Source organism: Schistocerca serialis, chromosome 2 (genome assembly GCF_023864345.2).
Source record: "Schistocerca serialis cubense isolate TAMUIC-IGC-003099 chromosome 2, iqSchSeri2.2, whole genome shotgun sequence".
NCBI lineage: Eukaryota > Metazoa > Arthropoda > Insecta > Orthoptera > Acrididae > Schistocerca > Schistocerca serialis.
The window spans coordinates 48,281,725-48,303,717 of record NC_064639.1 but is presented as its reverse complement, the minus strand read 5'-3'; the positions used below and the strand labels follow the sequence as shown (position 1 = coordinate 48,303,717).

The window sequence follows — 21,993 nt, the reverse complement described above, 5'->3', positions numbered from 1 at the left end:
GCTCACCCGCGGGAAGGTGGTAATATTAGAAAGGGTGGTCCGTTTGTCCCCTTTTGAGGACGAAAAGAGGGAGTGGAGTCAGAGTAAATCTGTGGGTCGGATTGCTTCTTTCCCCTCCCAGCCTTCCTACGGGTTTATTCGACTGTTAGCCTCTGCCATGTCTGTGAAAGTCTAAGGCACCAGTGGCTGTACTGTTTAAAATGCAAGGCACTGAGACCTGATCCATTCTCTCGCCTGCCGTAACTAGTATTACTAGAACCAAGTGTAAAAGAAATAAGAAAAATTCCTTTTGCGTCGTGGTAAGAACTAGTCAATTGCATAACGAATTCCTGCTCATCTGGAAGCTGTAACTTATGTAAATTTGTGTTTATGTGTATTTGGCTATAATCAAGCAAGGTTGTTAATGTACGCCGTAGTGGATTTTTTGTGGTGTCACCGCCAGACACCACACTTGCTAGGTGGTAGCTTAAATCGGCCGCGGTTCATTAGTACATGTCGGACCCGCGTGTCGCCACTGTGTGATCGCAGACCGAGCGCCACCACAAGGCAGGTCTCGAGAGACGGAAGAGCACTCGCCCCAGTTGTACGACGACTTTGCTAGCGACTACACTGACGAAGCTTTTCTCTCATTTGCCGAGAGACAGTTAGAATAGCCTTCAGCTAAGTCAATGGCTACGACCTAGCAAGGCGCCATTAGCCTTACATAGTTTGATAGTTATCGTATGAAATGTCTCATCAAGAACGATGTATACAACAAGGATTAAAAGTTAAGTAATAGCAGCTACGTACTTTTCTTGCTACCATTCATTACGTATCCTGTTTCAGACCTCTATCTAGCCTAAGTGAGATTACGCGTGCCTTTCGGCTACTTCAGTGTGGCGTAGCTGTCTTGTTACGCCACAACATTTTTAGTATTGTTTCTAGTGAGCAAAAACTGTTGTGTGTTTTTCCAATTCAATACCTTTTAAGGTTTTTACTCAACGTTCTTATGTGTTTTATACAGGTAGTTGGTTATTAGAGTGTTTTCTTGCCATGCAAAAGTTTGCCATTTCATTACAAGTAGAAATTGTTGCCTTGAAAGCAGAATGTTGTAAAGGTTCGCAAGTCCTACCTTTCGAACGTGTGTGTTTGCCGTAAGTTAACTGGCAGAAATTTGTAAAATTTATTTTTTTATATATTTTGGAAATGTTAATGTTATTAACTGTGAGTGTCCCCCCACCCCCCCTTGTGCATGATTCATGCGTTTTGGTTTTTCTATTTTGAGAACTTTTGTAAACGGGATTGTCTTTATATGTTGCAGACAAGTTAGATTCTGCGCCATTTATTGAGCCTGAGTGAGGTTGTTGTGGGCGGCCGTAGCTACGGCTGTTGTATCCAAACGGGAAATTTGTCTGCCCAGAAGTGAAGCCATATATTCAATTGTATTCATTTATTAATGGAGTGAAATTCACCTGTAATTTAGCTGAGCTTGAAATATTATACAACGTCGCGTTGTATACATTAAAATGCTTGCCTGTACTTGCCTTTTTCTGGCGTGAAATTTTTTATAATAATTTAGTAATTTAAAAGTCCTTTCCTATCGTAAATTGTGACTTATTCGTTAAATGATTGTCGTTTTTTTAAAAAAATATCGTTAAGTTTTGCACCAAATGTGACTAAAGAGTGTTACTGAAAATTGTGTGTAATTTCACCAGTTATTCATTGGCACCTACTTCCACTTTACATTTTGTGTATTAATTGTGATTAATAACCTTTGGTGAACCAGTAGTAATTTTAAGTTCATTACTGGTAGCAGAGCGTGGTTACGATCCACGGCCCTCTGGGTTATGGGCCCAGATTTCCAACGTAGGTTTTCATTCTTTAATAGTAGTTTGATTATAACAGCGAGATTCTTAAACAATTTATAGCATAATCACAATTCTCACAAACTGAAGAAAAAATACCGAAGGTGCTCTATTAGCATGCGTCCCCTATACAACATTCTTTAAAATGTTACAAGTTGAAATTGTGGGCCTAATAAAAATCCCCTATAAGAAAGAACACCATTTAGATTTCACTGTCACCAGTCTGAAAGGTATCCCACAAAGAACTGTTGTTGATTCGTCACATTATATATTTTTAATTTTATTCCGTACTCATCATTCTACAGGTCATAATGCGTAAAAAAATGGTTCAAATGGTTCTGAGCACTATGGAACTTAACTTCTAAGGTCATCAGTCCCCTAGACTTAGAACTACTTAAACCTAACTAACCTAAGGACATCACACACATTCATGCCCGAGGCAGGATTGGAACCTGCGACCGTAGCGGTCGCGCAGTTCCAGACTGTAGCGCCTAGAACCGCTCGGCCACCCCGGCCGGCTCATTATGCGTAAAAACTAATATTTGAATGCCTTTAGAAAGGTTATTAACCAAGATCAAAACTGATAATATGAAAGCTGCAAGAAAACTAAATAAACCCACTCATGGCAGAAAATTATTGGCACTGATGACTTAGGTGACTAAGTAGCTTACGAATTACACCTGTAATAATACTGTTTTCTTCAGGATAGGAGCAGTTAAGGTAGCTACAAGTATGACGTAGCAAAAACATCTTTCTTACATAATTTTATTTAAACTACGAAGGTTGATGTAAAACATTGTTGAATAACTATGAACTATTGTATTATGAAATCTGAGTAAAGCAATTGGAAGGTGGCTAGGCGCGAAGTGTTAAACTGGGTTAACCCATCTGGAAACAGAAATGAGTACAGTAATATTTCACCATGTTAATGATAAAATGTTCATTCTAGGCTTAGCACACATTGAGTTGTGCAGAAATGGGAAGAAAATCAGCTGTGATCTTTAATTTGTGTTACAATATATTCGTGAGTGAATTATTTACTAAAGAGATGGTGAGGCCATCGTCTTAATGATTTGGAATTCAACAGATATAAATGAAAGGCGCATTTCAAGCTTCACAGTGCTACATTGTAACGTTTATTTTGGAAATCCATTTTTCATATTCAGAGCAGCTGACGGAAGGGCCGGTGCTACCATGTTCCGCCATCCTTCCTGTCTTTCAGTGGACGCTGTCTGAGGATGTTAGAATGAGTTGTGATTATCTGAGAGGTCGGCTACAAGATGGACGCTGCGCTACGCGTACTGCCGGTGTGCCGTGAGAAGGGTGCTCTGCCTGCACTTTGGTGGTGCTGTCGCTGCTGCTCCTCTCCTTCCTTTCAGCCGGGGATCCGTGGCCGCGTAGCTCACTCAGCTGCTGTCCAGTTGTCTCAGCAGAGTGTAGTGCGAGTAGGACGCCTTCATCAGCTGCAACACAGCACAACGGCACAGGTCACGCACGGCAGCAAGTTTATACTTGTCGGTCACACCACTGCAGTACAGTCTCATGCTGGTGGACAGAACCATCACTGTATGCAAAGTGTAAGAAACAACGTTTATAAAATTGTAGGTTGTTTAGAGAAAACAAAGAAAAGGTGTTTTTCGTGTGACAAAAATGTCTCAAGGTCCTCGTTTCCCCACTAAGGGTCCATCACGATTTTGACGCTTGTGATGAGACGGTGTCGAAATTATCGCCTGATGAAAATTGTTTTAGAGGTATTGCTGAAAATGTCAGTCTACGTTACTGCATTACTGGCAACTGCACGCCAATGACTGTCCAACACAGCCCGGTATTGTTCGCGGTCATCTGATTGTGCCGTATCTTCTGCTTAACACTCTCGGCGGAGAAAATTTTTCTCTGTAAACTACTACAGAAAATGCTAGAGAAAATCCCACCAGCAGTCACGCAACGATTATCGTCCCAGCCCTTAGTGTCAGAGCACTCCCCATTTGTTGGGATTCGGGTGGGGGGGGGGATAGGGGGGCGGGCGGGAGGATAGGGGGGGGGGGGGACCTGAGAAGCAGATTACCAGTGCCCGTTCAACCCAAGTTCCGGTCTTAACTGGTTTCTTACCTCAAGGTCACTGATGAGGGCTTCCAGTGTTACGTTACGCACTTGAATAACAAATTAATACTACGTACTTCAAGGCATCAGCAGAGACTGCACCCTCACAGAGAAGTAATTAGTCTCATTCGTCCGAAGTTTTACGTATTTATCCATATTTTCTACTTTTTTCGTATTTTCCCCAATCACAAAGTTTTTCTAAAAGTTGTGAAATTTTTCCGAAGTTGTACACCACGCTCTTCAGTGGGTGTGATTGACTCTGGATCTGTGCAGCATGTGGACAGAATCAGTCTATGTCTATTTGTTAGTAACGAATTACATTGAGTAATGGAACTCAGGATCTATTTGTTAATAACAATTTAATATCTCGTATTCGAGACGCCAGCAGAGACCGCATCCAGCCAGATATGTAAGAACCCTCATTCTATCCCAATTTTATGTATTTTTCACCCATTTTCGTATTATTTTGTATTTTCCATAACTTTGCGTATTTTTTCAGACAAGTTCGCACTTTTCCAAAACGCGAGTTCTGTCTTGACTTCACATGAACATCACGTCACGTCGTGTCTCAGACAGTCGCAATGCGTCATGGACGCGAGTTCATTACATGTGTATATTAACAACGTCATAGAAATTCTATAAGTTTTACCGTTCCCCAACCAAATGTACTACATGTATACGAAACACTGCACTCGAATAGATAAACCTCCTGCTAAGCCACTACTATATTATGAGACATCATAGGAAAATTCTGATCCTTCCAAACAAAGATACTGTTTACGGATAGCATAGCACTTGAAAATACTCTCCTAGGGATTGAGTTGACCAGTCTCCACACCCACCACAGCACGTGTTGGCTAAGCTTCCCCTCTGACACTGATGTGAGGTGAATAGCTGTGGACACTGCTCCAAACCAGCAATGGTTCAAAAAGTTGCATTATTGTAAGTGTAATATTCTCTAATATGCTTGGTAGCACAATAGACACTGCTGATAGTCTAACAAGTCAAGTAACGGGTGATAGGGTACGGAACTTCTCAAGCAGCTGTGACTGCCATCTAACCCCTGGCCACGAACGGCGGACCTGCACGTCTACCCAAAGCTGCGCCAGACCATCTTCACAGGAAAGGTAGACATATTTGCATTACTTAAACAATGTGTACATGCAATCGTCTCTGGCGTGATGAGACCAATTTGGTGGCTGGCACGCAGGGCAGTGCTATGAAATCTGACATCCAGTCACAGTAAACCAGTTGTAACTCGTCGACACCGACACGGACACCGGCAGAAATCTGTGGGACGACTTTGCAGATAAGCATTGCTAACTTCTGCGTTGTTCAGACCATAGCAAAAGAACTTTTTGCTGTACTAGCTGATAGTTGCTTGACTAACAGATAATCGACAAATATAAAGATAGATCCATATGAAGTAAACAATACAAGTCATTTAAGCTCCTGTTACATACCTGTCGACTCTAATTCTACTGAAGTTCGATGTTTTCTTGTGCAATGACAACAAAGCATTTGTCTTCCTTGAATGTTCTTCTGTGCGCCTCTCTGCTGACCTGTAAATGCTTGCAAGGTTTTTTTTAAAAAATATTCATAGAGTGGGCATCGGACAAATTCTCAAGCTGAAGATAACAAGCAAGTGCGTGGTGCAGTTACGCCGCCTGTTGCATCGTAGAAACTGTTCATCTACTGTATTGTGGTTTGCGCTTTAAGATTGTAGAAACTCTCTCCTGTTGAAATCGAGAAAAGTTCGACTGGAGGCTCCGGATGCTTTTACAAGTCCCTGTCTCCGAGGAACAGCATACATCACAGAGAGGTGCTCCTTCTACCAAGAAAAAGCCTTTAACACGTAATTTTTCCAGTAGTCTACATCGTTCCCTGCTCTATACACAGTCGCGTTCAGCGTTAATCATGCCCTTATTTCGACTCAGAAAAAATATTAAATCTCTGTAACAGGGCTGACAACGACGTTCTGAACTGCAAGCGTGCGCAACATGCGGGTCGCGTGCCGGCCAAGGCTCGGCCTATTCAGCTTTACCCGGTCCTCCGCGGCACTCTTTCTTCTGGCATACGATGCGGTTTTTTCTGAGCGGCACCGCTGTGTACTTCTCGCTGCTTGCTTGTGGTTTAAAGGAAGTGTAACAGACAGTGCTTGTAACAATGGTACAAACACTCAAAAAGAGGCAGTCTAGCCACGTATTGTCACGACCATTAAAACATGAGTGGGAGTTACTACATTTTTTCGAAGAGAAGGATGAAAATTCGCAGTGTCCGGTACACAGTCGCATAATACTTAGACACTGCAAAGAAAGGCTATAGAACGGCATTACACCACAGTGCACAAGAATTTAAAGATTTAGTTGGTGATAAAAGAGAAAACAAGTTGACAGAACTAAAGAGGTGCAACGTTGAACAGACATTAATCCGGCGCGTAGCTGTCATTGCAGCGGGTGTCAACAGGCAGTTAACTGACAAGGCCAGTAGGTTCGCTGCATTTTCCATTCCTCTGGACGTTTAGATCGACATTTCGGACACGGCACGACTTACAATTTTTGTTGGTGACGACAGCAGTTAGCACGTGACAGAAGAACATTAGATCTGGTTCCAATGTAGGACACAATGAGAGGAATCGAATTGCTGAAAACTGTTGAAGGGACAACTGAAGCCGTTGGCCTGTACTGAAACATGCTACTCTCATTGCCAGCGACGAGAGTGGCACAAACTCGGCTCGAAGCATTCTTGCGCAAAAAACTAAAACGTTCGACAGACGATTTGCACGGAATTCGTTGTTTTGCGCATCAAAAAGCACATTGTGTTAAATTTTCAGCGATGGTGGACGTCATTAAACTAATGATCCGAATAATTAGTTATCTAAAGTCACATAGGTTATTACATGGTCGAGGTAAACAGTTTCTGACGGAACTGTAGGAACGGTTTGGAGAAGTGATTTACAACGGCGACGCTTTAATTATTCTCCAAAAAGTCATCAGTTGGGACAACACAGAATAGGTTTTTCTGTCACTAGAGACATCTGAACGCAGTAACTATCACCGACAGCATATCCTAAACCGAATGTAACAGAGACTCTGGACAACTTGGGACAGTCTAAATGCCTTTCGACAATGGATTTAAAAGAGGTTATCACCAGTCGGTTAAGTCGAGGGGCATGCCGGGAACTATTTTTCCAGTTAAGGCCCACTGTTGATCAGTTTACAAAGGAAAAGAGAGGCAAGAACCAACGTTAGAAGGTCCGGAATGGACAGCAAATCTCGCCCTCTCAGTTGACTTGGCTGCACACTGCAACACCCTCGATAAGGCAGTGCAAGTGGGGAACAACTAATATATAATTTAATGGCAAAGGATGATGGATTTAAGATGAAAATAAAAGGACAACTTCTGAGTAAGGACACAGCCCATTTCCTGAAGATCTTTTATGTTAAAAAAAATGCCATTTCGAGCAATTCATTTCTGTGCTGGAACAAATACAGGAACAATTATGAAATTTTTCAGGACACTACCAACCTCACAAGATCACTTGCCATTTCAGTTGCCCATTTGCAGATTGAATTGATCGATCTGCAGCGTACTTTCTGACTAAAAGCCAAATTCTATTACACTAAAACTGTTCAGGAGTTCTACAAAGGTTTTCCTCGGGAAGGCTTTCCTCGTCTCCATAATGGGGCTGCAAAAGTGATATCTATGTTTGGATCGACTTACGTGTGTCAAAGACTTTTTTAGATAATGAAATAAGTAAGTCACGATTATGTGGCAACATGAGTGACGACAATCGGATAAACTACCTGCGTCTATGAGTGTGCCGACAGTTTGTACCAGACATAAGTTTTATTATGACTTCAGCGAAGCAAAAGTAATTAAATAACGAAGAAAATTTCGTTTTGTTTCTGATATTTTTGTTGAAAATTGTAGCCACGTCTATTTCGGTAGAGAAGTGCTATGTAATAATTGTGTTTCTCTTTTTATATGTAGTTATGATAATTTATTGCGCTCCTAACGGTATGCTCCAGACTAATTGTTTTTGTATCTTTTTGTGTATCTCAGATTAAATGTTGTAAGAATTTTACATGGAACTGTGTAACTAACACAATATTACTGACGTAAAGCAATTGCAAATTCAACTTGATTCAATGTTTTTGTTTCTGTATTTATATACGCTTGTACTGACAGTCAGTAACAGTGTAATATCGCTCTTCATGACACATAGGTCAAATTTTCGAATTTCCTAATATGGCATAATACGAAACCACGCCGCATGCAAATTGGTCTGTGTTCCGTGCGCGACTGTTCTGGGCGCGTCTGCAGTTCTTCCGCCGGCCCTACTCAAACGGCATAGCGAGATCAGGGGAGCAACGCGCAGTAGGACACGAGAGGGCGGCCCACGTGCCACGGGCTCACCCACGCGCCAAGTTTCTGGGCGCCCCTGCTCTATATTCAATATACATTCGTATTTGGCTTTCCAAGTCGAAAGTAGTACCGGTAAACTAGCAACATCTTTTTTTTGTCATTTTGGTTAAACACAATTCCCGAAAGACAGATACATTTTAAGAAGATTAAACATGCAGGGGCAGAAAGAACCTTCTGACTCCAATCCTTACGACAGGTGGCCTGATATGACAGCAGTGTGAAAGTGGGTCAAGACTCTATTTGAATTCTTCTCCGTACCCTTCTGAGAAGTGCTAAGGTACGACTGGATCCAGTTTCTAAAGTAAAGACTCGTCCCAAGGCGAGCAACTGGTGGAAAGCATCAAGTGCGAGAATTGGTAGTGTAGTACAAGCCTCACCATAGCGAGTGAAAAGATAGAAAAAGTTTTAAGAGATTTCGGACATCAACCACTATGGCTACATAATATTCTGAAAATAGTCGAAATGTTTAATGTGAAAAAGTAGAAATTGTAATTTGAAATTTTTTGCAACAATGTGAGGATTTTTGAGGAATTATGTATGAAATCTTTTAACTTTGTGACTTGTTTAGCTTCCATAGCTGCCAAGTCTGGAGGATACTGATCGTGCATTTCTGATTTTTTTTTTAACTGGAAATTATAATTGTCTACTCTATTTTACGTATTTCGTAGGATTTATTAAAAAATTGAGTATCACAGGGAATAAGAGGCATAGCAATACACATTGCTTGCAGAAAATTTTAACAGAAGATTTCTTGCCGCACGCACTTAACAGAGATAAATTAGTACATACATCCCTACGCATTATTAAAGACATTTCTAGTAACTCACTTGTTATAAAACTTTGTATAACCTTTTGTAATGTCAATAGGAAACGACGCTATGAATTTTAGTTTAATCTCTAAAGTAACATTCGAATTATTCAAAATTATTTAAAATGCAAGAATTGTGGCTATCAATGCTAATATGTTTTAAAAATCTGAAACATGACTGCGAAACAGCAACTGTGTAAACGTCAAGACGCTGAAAAATCAGCCAACGAGTTGCCCTTGACGTAGGTTTCCATGTTTGTAAAAACATCTTCAGGAGTAGTGAATCTTATTTTGTCAATTTTGTATATGACAAGAGCCGCTCGACTTCATTTAATCTAGCGTACCATCATGTGGTGTAACAAGGCCCACTACTTCTGAAGAAATCTATGTCAAGGGCTAGTAAACCTTTGTTTGTAAGTGTTTGCCTAATTTTTCAACCTCTTCTAATATGTTTTGTGCAAAACTCATTGAAGAACTTTAACTCAATCTTTGATGATTAAATAACTGAGTAGACAGCATTTTCATTAAAATGCTAAAATTTGCGTAATTGTTGGAGTTAGAGATAGCTAGTACTATTTTACGTGTTGGATGACGTCATTTTCATTACTTGATTATGATTTTTGATTTGTGGGGCTCTCAACTACACCCTCATCAGCGCCCTTACAAAGTCCCAATTTTTTCACAGTCCACTTCTTTTAACAGTCCAATATAGCCACTGCCACGAATGATGAGGGTTATGATGAAATCATAAGGACAACACAAACAGCCAGTCTCCGGGCAGAGAAGATCTCCAACCGGGCCGGGAATCGAACCCGGGGCCACGTGATCCAGAGGTAGCAACGCTTGACACTGGAGCACGAGCTGCGGACTTCATTTCTTGTGTGGTCTGAGTGAACGAGGGAACGAATGCGTCACGTCTGTGAAGTATGATTTCTTTACAGAATGTGAGTTACGTACGTGGAGAAACTAGACATTTTTCAGTACTTTAATAATATAACATGGGACGTATTTACTTTCTAGAATGTATTATTTCGTGTTTTCGTGTCAACTGATTTCGTGACTGGGGCTGTTTGAAAGACGGAGATTACTGGGTTATGTGAATTGAAATAAGAAGCAGTTTGGCTAATGTGTTACCCGGCCAACGACAGAAAATATTTCACGCACTTTGGTACAGGGAAAGGATTTTCATTGGTGATTCTTGAGGAGTCGGTGATCAGTTGTCACGTCTGAGATAATGCAGTCCGGGGCTCTAATAATTTTTACGAAGATTGAGCAATAATTTATTTATGAAGAATTCAATTAGGAACGTGGATAATTGGTGTGCTAAGCACAGACTTACAATAGCCAAATAAATCTGCTATTGCAGAACATTGTCTTGTCACCAGTGATCCTACGAAATGTAACAACACGGAGATTCTGGCATGCACTTCCAGCCATTGGGATTGTGTTATTAACGAAGCTGTTATATCAGCAAGTGGCGTTATAAAAAGAGATGAAGGTTTTTGCTTAAATTCTGCATGGGATCCGTTTCTCTCCCTTGCAAAAAAGTACAGGGACAGAGTTAATGCTATCTTAGCCGCCGGTACTAGTTTTCACTATCGATATCTTCTGACGTCGGCCACCCTTTTCTAAGCGGTGATGTTGATGTTTACAATGTGTGTACCTACGTTCGTATGTGAGTTTGTGTGTGTGTGTGTGTGTGTGTGTGTGTGTGTTTGTTATCTTTACGGATATGAAACTGAGGTTTTCAGTTCCCTTGCACGGCGCTTCCTTGCGGCATTCGTGTCTTGATAATGACGGGGTGTGCATTTGTAGAAATATCGGCAGTTCTCAAAGACATCACGCGGCAGCATCCCCACATCTTATTAGAATACTTGTGGTGTGTTTGAATGAGTTAGAGTGCGTATCTGTGTATTAAGTCTCTGTGTTTACTACAGAAGCAGTACTCTTAACAGAGAATTGGTTATCCCATACAAACTTAATTTCGTCACCTTTATGTGTGTAGAGGAGTAGTAGAATTTCATCAGCATTAGATTAAAGCATGCGCTTACAAATCAATCAACCCATAGAAAAGCCTGTTGGGGTATTTTGCTAAAAAGGGGAATAAAAGATATAAACAACTTTTTACATGAATTGTATGATCTAAGACACATAGAAACAATAATTTGGAGAGCAGTTTCTGCCCTCTCGAGTTTAGTAGCTCAACGGACTCAGATTTACAGTTTCTCACCACAGAGAGCAGGAGTAACTTACATACTTAATTTTATAGTGACCTAGATAATTACATAAAAAAACTATAGTTGTAAAATTTATTTTTTTGCAGTTGGAGTAACATCATCAGCAAAATCGGTTAATTCACTAAAAATTAATAATAATTAATATTTTAAAATAAGAAGCTAATGTTCATTTCCCGACCTTGAAATTTTGTTAAGCTGCCTACAATATAAAAAAATTAAATTTCTGTTTTGAGGTTTTAATATACGTGCCGGAAAAAGAAACGAAAATGTAATGCACAGCACGCAATCTCAAGTGAAATTTTCGAAATAAACGAGGTTCCATTTGAGAGTATTCCTCACCTGATCGCTGATGCATATCGGCAGCCTTCTACACGTAAGGCGGTGGAATGGCACACGATGGAAACACCTGCATGAAGCGGCTGAGGCACTCCAGCTAGGGTTCCAGCCAGTAATGCCACTGGCAGCCTGCAGATCTTCATTTAAATGTTCTGGCAATATTCATCTACGGTAATAGAATTCAAGAGGACGCAGTTCGTTTGCTTTTACTTGAGTACTGAGCAGAAAATGAGCTGACCTTTTCGTATTGCAGCTATTTAGCAGGAAATTTTTCGTAGTCAATGCCATTATAGATGTTGGCTTTTACGCAAGTGCTTGCCACTTCGCGAAGGCACTGTCCACCAAATTTACTTTGTCTCTCTTCGTGTGTCTAAATAGCCAACCTATTATCTGTGGAGTCTAGTGATCAAAGAAAAAGATTAAAACTGAGGCTAATGTGAGTTTTGCTCTCTCACACACGTACATACGAACTCGTACGATAAAAGTAATAAAGAAGAGCGATAAGAGCACACGTTCGTTCGCGCCCTTTCGAAAGGAACACTCTGAGCACCCGTTTTCATCAATTTAGATGTAAATTAGGAATACTTGGTAGAGATTTGAGCCCCAGAGTTTTCAAATGTAAATCTAATGCACTAACCGCAGCGCCATCATCTTGGTTTGTGGCGATGTGTTCCTATCACCATCATCACCATCACAACACAACTAGGTAAATATCTCAAATTAAATAGCTCGTCAATGTGTTGTAATGAACTCGCATCCAACACAACTCCCAAGAGTTTTGACTTCTTCTGTTAATGCCTTAAACGCAACGACAGTAGCAGATGGAGAGAAACTGGACTGACCGCTACGAAGGCCGCCGTGTTGACGGGGTAGAGGTGTCCCGCCGTGATGAGCAGTGGTTTCTGGGCGCGCGCCATCACGATGGACAGCGCCCTCTGGAAGACGGCGCCGGCGCCCACCCAGTGGCTGCTGTACGCCGCCAAAGACAGTGCCTCGCCCTGACAACAACGGTAACACGGTGGAGGTCACTCTCAGGAAACCGACGCCAGCGGTCACCCAGTGGTTGCCGCACGCCGCCGCTGACAGCTTCAACTCTACAAACAACAACAATGCGATTATGAGCACTTTCTGGAAGGTGATACCAGCGCTCACCCAGCGGCTGCTGTAAACCTGTTAGACACATCGCCTCACCCTGCAAAGAAAAAGAACAACAACACGATGGAAAGCACGCTCTGGAAGCTTGTGAGCTCGTGCCACACCTCAGCCAGTGGCTGCTGTACACTTTCTCGTCCTACAAACACTAACATCACCAAATAGAACGCTATCAACGCGTGTTCACCCACAATATCATCGACAGCGCCGCCACGACACACAGCAGCCTCTGAATGCTGTTCCTGTCGCCTAACCAATAGCTTTTGTACGCTGCCTCTGACGCTGCGTTCCCCTGCAGACAACAATGAGAACAACCCTACGAAGTTTTGCTTTTAGCCGGACAGTCATATTAACTTTCCCAAACATCCTTGAAGAGGCACCCATTAAAACTTTATTTCGAATATCTGTTTATCGATACCTGAAGAACTGGTCGACGTTATAGATCCAAAAACAACTTGTGAACTGTGGACAGCCCTCTGTTAATTATGTAAACTGCAGACAGAGGGAAACTGGGGGCATGTTAGCAGCGAACATAGGATTTAGTCAGTCCGAGGGCCACCACGAGGAAGATGGCAGACGGCCTCCCATATTCGCCACTCAAATTACAACTAAAACATCAGTCAATAAATACGTCACTGACAAACAAAAAATCGTCAAAAAATATCATCCAGTTTCTTCTTTTCCAGTTTTTGGGTAAAAAACTTGAAACCAACTCTTTTGTTGAAAGATTCAGTTTAGTTAAAACCGAATCGATCGATGACTCCATTCCTCGGTTCGTCATTCTACACCCATAAAAATGCTTCCTTCTCAACAATTCTTCTATTTTTTTATTTTTATGGGAAGCTTCGCAACTGTTGGTGGTATAGTTGCAGGTGGACCAGTATTCGGCCCATACAGTTGGCAGAAACAAGGTTTTGGGGGATATGCAGTACATGTGTCGAAAACGTAGCTGGTAAATTTGACTATTGCAGGGTTCTGTTTCAAACCGTGCTTCCCACGCCCAGTCAACAGGGATAACTGTCATGAAATCATCAGTGAAGCACTCCATCACCTCTTCAGGACGCAGGAAAGGCAGCACGAAGAAATTTTCAAGTAGTAACTCTCTGGCATGTTGGGAGTTGCCTTATAAGTATTCGACTGGTCTAGCACCTGTATCATCCACCACCAAGTCTGAGCAAGGTGAATTCTAAAGCCCCTGACATGTGAATTTTGCCAAACCCTGTTCAATGTTTCACGAATGGCAGTTTCAAATGCGATGAGAACACCTTTTTGTTGGACGTCTTAGTCATGACAAATTTGCAAGATGCTGTAACGCAGTCGTGTATGAAGATGGGAAGTGAGTACATAAATGTAAGTACAGCTGAGTGGATGAGCGGAACGGAGCGTTTCTCGAACGTGAGTCCTCAGTTCACAACTTACGACAGGGAGGGTCGAGGGGCGATTATCGGATTAGTCGATAAGCCGATAAGCCTGCTCAGTTGGCAGTCCCGTGGCAACGTAGTCAGGTGGAACCAAGTATACGCAGTCCACATGCAACCGACCCAGAACACTCGTTGTTTGTGGAAAACTTTCTAGGTATTTGATTTAGGGTATCTATTTTATTTTCCGCTGTCTCTTTCGTTTCGGTGGACATCAAAACAACTGTGATCGGAATCTATGGAATGGACAGGCCTTTGCTATTCAACATCGTTCACAATGACCTATAACATAGAACAGGCAAACCTACACAGGGCGAAGACGTCACACTGGCACCGTGTATAGTCTGTCTATGTCCCGTCTGTAACTACCCCTCCCCCTTCCGAAGCAGCTGGAAAAACCATTTTGAAGGTGGCCAGCCATGGCTGCATTCTTGTGGTGTAGATACAAAAGCAACGTTGGGCTAACGGCCAGATGGGGCGGCGAGTGGCCTGTGACTGAAGCCGGTTCCAGCAAGACTGGAGCGGAGATGGAGAAGCGAGATGACATGTACCGGGCTGTGATGGAGACCGGCCACGGCAACAGCTTCGTGGCGAAGGCGTGAGTTGAGGGCAGTGTCGGGCGCAGCTGATTGGAGGGAGCATGGTGGCTGGGCAGGACGGCATGGCAGATGACCCCATAAGCTGTACCGTGTGGACTCAGACACGAGATGGTGCAAGAGACATCGAAGGCACTGGAGCCAGAGGAGGTGGTGCTCGAGCCAGAGGCACTTGGGCAAGTGACGCCAGACGTCAGTGACGAACCATATACCTCGACGTTGTTTCGCATGGACATGGCTACCAACGACAAACCGTCTCTCCTGATATTGTTTTGCCGCCAGCAGGGACCTCCAGAAACGCAACGCAACATCAAACAAACAACCGGCAGCGAAGCCCACAAGCACTGAACGGGACCAAAGTGATGTACATAACAAGAACCCCTGAATTTACACAAATACCTGAATAAGAATGCAAGATAACACTGCACAAGGCTGCCAAGTATGTGGCATAGGACCCATGACAGCTGATATACAACAACTGACAAAGCATATAAACAGTACACAATAACTTCCAAAAGCTCAGTGCAGGGCACAAAAATATACTGAACTAAACAATTATTTAACGCAAGGAAATGATCCCAAAAGAACATGCATGTCATGTTCTTATAAGGGAACGGCAAGTGGCCTCCGCATGCGATGGCAGAGCCAGCGGGGCGACTGCGGGGCTTATGGCAAGGTTTCCGGGAAGAACAGAGGTCCGGATCGGTGGCGCCAGTGGACAGGCTGAGACAGGTGGTAGGGCTGGCAGTAACAGAGGAAGCGGCCATATCGTACAGTGTAAAGCCGAGAAAGGCCGGCCGCTGTGGGCGCTTCAGTCTGGAACCGCGAGATCGCTACGGTCGCAGTTTCGAATCCTGCCTTGGGCATGGATGTGTTTGATGTACTTAGGTTAGTTAGGCTTAAGTAGTTCTAAGTTCTAGGGGACTGATGACCTTAGAAGTTAAGTCCCATAGTGCTCAGAGCCATTTCTCATTTACATTATAATTAGAGTTGGCCACGAGCTGCAGATAACTCAGAATCCAGCTCTCACATGGAGAAGAGGCAGTTGTATTCTTCATCAGTGATGGAAATGAAGTCCCAACTGCCCCGTCTCAGCAGCCATTCTGTGGCGTCGAAAAGCTGAATTATGACAGGCAGTGGCGGTAACTGTGGGAAAATGGGCCGCCACAGTCTGGACAAGGTCTCGCTGGATCATCTGAAGACAGCCATTCCCCATACAACAGACACTGGGCTGGGCACCTCCTGCCTCCCAGAAATCCTTCTCATTTTTTAAGTCTTCCGTCTTCTGACTAGTTTGATGCAATCCACCACGAATTCCTGTCCTTTGAAAATTTTTCATCTCAGAGTAGCACTTGCTCTCAACATCCTAAATTATTTTCGGGATGTATTCCAATCTCTGTCTTCTTCTACAGTTTGTACTTTCTACAGCTCCCTCAACGCATCACGGAAGATACTTCCTGATGTCGTAACACATGTCTTATCGTCCTGTCCATCATTCTTGTCACTGTTTTCCACACATTCCCTTCCTCGCTTATTCTGTGGACAACCCCCTTATTTCTTATCGGTCCACCTAATTTTCAACATTTTTCTGCAGCACGACATCTCAAATGCTTCGATTCCCTTGTTTTCTGGTGTTTCCACAGACATTGATCCACTACCGTACCGTAATGTGTTCCAAATGTACATTCACACTAATTTGTTCGTGAGATTAAAGACTGTATCTGATACTGGCAGCCTTCTCTTGGCCAGGAAACCCCTTTTTTCCTGTGCTAATCTTTTTATATCCACTTGCTCTATCCGTCGTTGGTTATTTTGCTGCCTAAGTAGAAGAATTCTTTAACTTCTTCTACTTCGTGATCTCCAATTACGTTATTAAGTTCGTTGCTGTTCTCATTTCTGCTACTTCTCATTACTTTCGTCTTTCGTCAGTTTACAGTCTATATTCTTTACTCGTTAGACGATTCATTCCCTTCAACACATCGTGTAATTCTTCTTCACTTTCACTGAGGATAGCAATGTCATTAACGTATCTTATCATTGATATCTTTGCACGCTAAATTTTAAAGTCACTCTTGAACCTTACTTCCCTTGCTGCTTCTTCGATGTATAACTGTAAGGGTGAAAGGCTATACCCCTTACTTACATCTCTTTTATCCGTGTACTTCGTTATTGGTCGTCTAGTCTTATTGTTTCTTCTGAATTCTTCCACATATTGTACATTACGAGTATTTCCGTATAACTTCCCCACAATATCCCTACATCAGTCTCAGAATTTCAATCTTGCTCCATTTGACACTGCCGAATGCTTTTTCCAGGTCGAAAAATTCTGTGTAAGTGTTTTGATTTTAGTTTGTTTCGCTTCAGTTATCAACCACGACGTTAAAACTGCCGGTCTGGTGCGTTTATCTTTCCTAAAGACAACCTGATCGTCACCCGATACATCCTCCATTTCCTTTCCCATTCTTATATTATTCTTGTCAGCAACTTTGATACATGTGCTGTTAAGCTGATTCTGCGATAATTCTCGCACTTGTCGGCTCTTGCTGTCTTCGGAATTGTGTGGACGATGTTTTCCCGAAAGTGTGATGGTATGTCGCCAGTCCCACACATTCTGCACACCAACGCGTATAGTCGTTCTGTTGCCACATACCCCAATTATTTTAGAAATTCGAATGGAATATTATCTATCCCTTCTCTCTTAGGTGATCTTAAGTCGTCCAAAGCTCTTTTCAATTCTGATCCCCTATCTCTTCCCTGTCCACGTGATCAGACAAGTCTTTCTCCTCGTAGAGGCCTTCAGTGTACTCTTTCCTTCTATTCGATCCCTCCCCTGCGTTTATTAGGGGAATTTCCATTCCACTCTTAATTTTACTGCCTTGGCTTTTAATTTCACTGATAACTGTTTTGATTTTCCTATATTCGCGGTCAGTCCTTTCGTCAGTCACTTCGTTCTGATTTCTTCATGCTTTTCATGCAGCTACTTTGCCTTACCTTTCCTGCCCTTCCTGTTTGCCGGCCGGTATGGCCGTGCGGTTCTAGGCGCTTTAGTCTGGAACCGCGTGACCGCTACGGTCGCAGGTTCGAATCCTACCTGGGGCATGGATGAGCGTGATGTCCTTAGGTTAGTTAGGTTTAAGTAGTTCTAAGTTCTAGGGGACTGACGACCACAGATGTTAAGTCCCATAGTGCTCAGAGCCATTTTTTGAACCTTCCTGTTTATTACATCCCTAAGTGACTTGTATTCCTGGATATCCTGAACATGTACTTCTTTCTTTCATCGATCAACTGAAGCACTTTTGCTGTCATCCTTAGTTTATTCGCAGTTACCTTCCTTATATCCACGGTTTTCTTTCCAACTTCTGTAATTACCATTTTTAGAGATGTCCTTCCTCTTCAGCTGAACTGCCTATTGAGTTAGTCGTTATCGCTATATTTGTAACTTCAGAGAACTTCAAGCGTATTTCTACATTCCTTAGTACTTCCATAACCCACTTTTTTGGGCACTGATTCTTCCTGTCCAGTCTCTTAAGCTTCAGCTCACTCTTCGTCATTGTTGAAGTGTGATCTGTATCTGTTCCTGCTGCAGGGCAGATCTTACAGTCCGTTGTTTGGTTTCCGAATCTCTGCCTGACCGTGGTGTAATGATATAAGTGAAAACTTCCTGTATCTCCCGGCTTTTTCGAAATATATCTCCTCCTCTTGTGATTCCTGAACAGTGTATTCTCTATTACTAACAGATATTTATTGCAGCACTCAATTAGTCTTTCCCCTATCTTCTGATTGTGGCATTGGCATGACTATATCTCAACTACTGTTCTCCGTGTTCGTTTGTTGTCAGTTCTGAAGAGAACCAACGAACTGTACACCGCAACTCACTCTATGCTTTAGCTACCTATTCAAGATGAATCCTACTCCAGTAGTACCACTTTTTCCGGCGGTTGGTATTACCTCATATTCTTTGTCTTCCTTGCATTGCAATTCACTGATCCACACTATCTCTAGATTGATCCTTAATATTTACCTATTCAGACTTTCTAGCTTCTGAAGCACGTTCCATCTTTTGACATTTCACGCCCCGATTCTTAGAACGTTATCCTTTCGTTGGTTATTAGATCTTTTCCTCATGGTCACCTCCCACTTGGCAGTTTCCTCCCGGAGATCCCAGGAGGGGCCTAGTCCGTTTCATCTTTTGTCAATGGAGAGATCATCAGGACACTGTTTTCAATTAGAGAGTACGCGCCCTGTGGATACACATTATTTGTCTCTAATGTAGTGGTTTCAATTGTCTTCTGTATCCTCATGCCCTTGATCTTTGTTGATTCTTCCGCCTTTTAGAGGCAATTTCGCATCGCAAGAGCAAGAGAGTGCCCTGAGTCTCTGTCCGCTCCTCCACCCTCTCTGACAAGGCCGTTGGCAGAACGAGAATGACTGCTTACGCTGGAAGTTATTGGTCACCATTGCTGATGATTTTTATTCAAAATTTAAGCAGTGGTGAGGTTCGAACGCGGAATCATGGACGTTTTGACTACTGGTCAAAGGCGCTACCCCTAGACGACGGGTCTAGAACTTTATCAATGTAGTGACCGGTTTTTTTTGTTTTCTTTTTTTTTTTACAAAAGATACTGCTACAAGTTTCCATAGAACGTTGTCGCACAGATCAAGGGAGGAGAAAACACATGGGTACATGTAAGCTAATGTAACTTTTGGTATTTGAGAGATAACGGAACCAAATTTTGCATATGTTGTCATCATGTTGCTGACTGTAATCAGGAGGATTTTTGCATTCTTTTTGTCAAATAAATTGTCAGGAAATTGCTGGACACTTTTAGAATACATGTTATCAGATGAGAAACTGAAAGTTACTTTACTTTTCACTGAGAAAATGGGGTAGGTTATTCTTAGTAATCAGATAAAGGAATCTGTACGAGTTTTTTAATATCCGTCTTAAAAGTATCGCAACCCATTTTCTTAAATTTATGTGAACCATACATAGGAATTTTTGTTTCACCAAAATTGAAGTGAATTTGACTGTAATGCACTTCCAAAGATCTCTTAACGCGTGAAGTTGTGTTATAGTACGTACAAAGCCTATAGAAAATTTCACCGTTTTTTTCTGCAGTGGTTCAGCAGAACATGTTCCTTGTCCAGCGAAAGTGAAAATTGCGGGAAACGCAGAAAAAAATATTTTATTTGCAGAGACAGGTACCTTTATACTGGCCGTTACCGTAGATTTGGCCTTCTTGGTCTTCAATACTTTTTCTTCTAGTTTCATCCTTCTGGCATGCCCTTTTGCCAACATCATTCATTGACAGTTCAGAACTAGCAATTCGCACATCATCATTCTTCTTCAGTATGTTTTCAGTGAAGTAACCAGCATCAATTCCTGGTCTCATAAGGGCCCTGATGCTTCAGTGTATCCGTCATTGAACACCAGATGTGTGGATAATATGAGGAAAGTCTGAGAATAGTAGATGACCTAACGTTGTCTTTCGGCTTCTCTTGTAAATGAGATTATAAAAGCTTTCGTTCAGCTTTTGTGTTTCACCACGTGTGCATTTCTTCAATAAATCGTAAGTAATCGCATCCTAAATAGGCTCAAAGTCTTCTGCACTCTATAGATGTCTTTTCAGATGACACGTCACAATAAAATATCGGAAAAAAGGAGAGAGTGGTGTAAAAAGGAGGCATGGCACTGTGAATTGATTCAAAGAAGCTGGATTTTACATCATTCCAAATAGGAAATAAACTTTGAAAATTGAAAACAATATTTTTTACATGCTAAGGAATTATCTTGTGCAAAAAGTTTCTACAATTTTGACCAGTTTTACATACAGCCCCCCCCCCCCTTAATGAAGCGTGGCCGGAATACTCTTACGTTGCTCTTACTTCTATTCTTTTAGTTGTAATGGTAGCAAAAATGTCTTTAGTAGAGAGTACCATACTATGTGCTTCTAAAGTTAAAGTAGTTTGAAATTAATGAACTTGTTTTTACATGCACTCTGAGAAGTAATAAACAAAAAAATAAAAAGAAACCAAAAGAAACAGAACGACGTTATCACGAAGAAATTATCTAGAGCGACGAAAATCGGTGTATCTAATGTACATGCACAGAATAACAAACGTACATGTACATTCAATTGGTTATTGAATTTGCCTCTGCCCATGATGTTCCGAACGTTCTCAATTGGGGATACATACAGCGACGTTCCAGGCCGAGGTAGGATTTGCCAAGCACGAATATAAGCAATACCAACTCTCACTACGTGCGGTTAGGCATTATCTTGCTCACACAAAAACAGAGGACGGCTTGCCATGAAGGGCAACAAAACGGAGGATAGAATTATTGTCGACGTACTGCTGTTAACATATTAGAATAACGATATTTTATTTATTTATTTCTTATAATTACAGCCTATTATCCGAAAAGCTAAAATAGGCCATACAAATTACATTTCCATGGATGTAATAAATTGTTGTTTTGTTGTGGTCTTCAGTCGTGAGACTGGTTTGATGTAGCTCTCCATGCTACTCTGTCCTGTGCAAGCTTCTTCATCTCCCAGTACCTACTGCAACCTACATCCTTCTGAATATCCTTGGTGTATTCATCTCTTGGTCTCCCTCTACGATTTTTTCCGTCCACGCTGCCCTCGAATACTCAAGTGGTGATCCCTTGATGCCTCAGAACATGTCCTACCAACCGATCCCTTCTTCTAGTCAAGTTGTGCCACAAACTTCTCTTCTCCCCAATCCTATTCAATAGCTCCTCATTAGTTACGTGATCTACCCACCTTATCTTCAGCATTCTTCTGTAGCACCACATTTCGAAAGCTTCTATTCTCTTCTTGTCCAAACTATATATCGTCCATGTTTCACTTCCATACATGGCTACACTCCATACAAATACTTTCAGAAACGACTTCCTGACACTTAAATCTATACTCGATGTTAACAAATTTCTCTTCTTGAGAAACGCTTTCCTTGCCATTGCCAGTCTACATTTTATATCCTCTCTACTTCGACCATCATCATTTATTTTGCTCCCCAAAAAGCAAAACTCCTTTACTACTCTAAGTG

The 21,993-nt window shown here is 42.0% G+C and overlaps 1 protein-coding gene across 1 annotated transcript in view; it reads right to left on the bottom strand.

The window, feature by feature from the left end:
• Positions 1–3,250: 3,250 nt before the first annotated feature.
• The window catches only part of LOC126455432 (odorant receptor Or2-like), a 50,783-nt gene continuing 32,040 nt past the window's right edge, over positions 3,251–21,993 (bottom strand). The window contains exons 4-6 of the mRNA XM_050091181.1: positions 12,838–12,945; positions 12,596–12,751; positions 3,251–3,307 (exon numbers count right to left, since the gene is read on the bottom strand). Coding sequence (XP_049947138.1) covers positions 3,251–3,307; positions 12,596–12,751; positions 12,838–12,945 — 321 coding nt within the window. The remainder of the gene's footprint in view (positions 3,308–12,595; positions 12,752–12,837; positions 12,946–21,993) is intronic.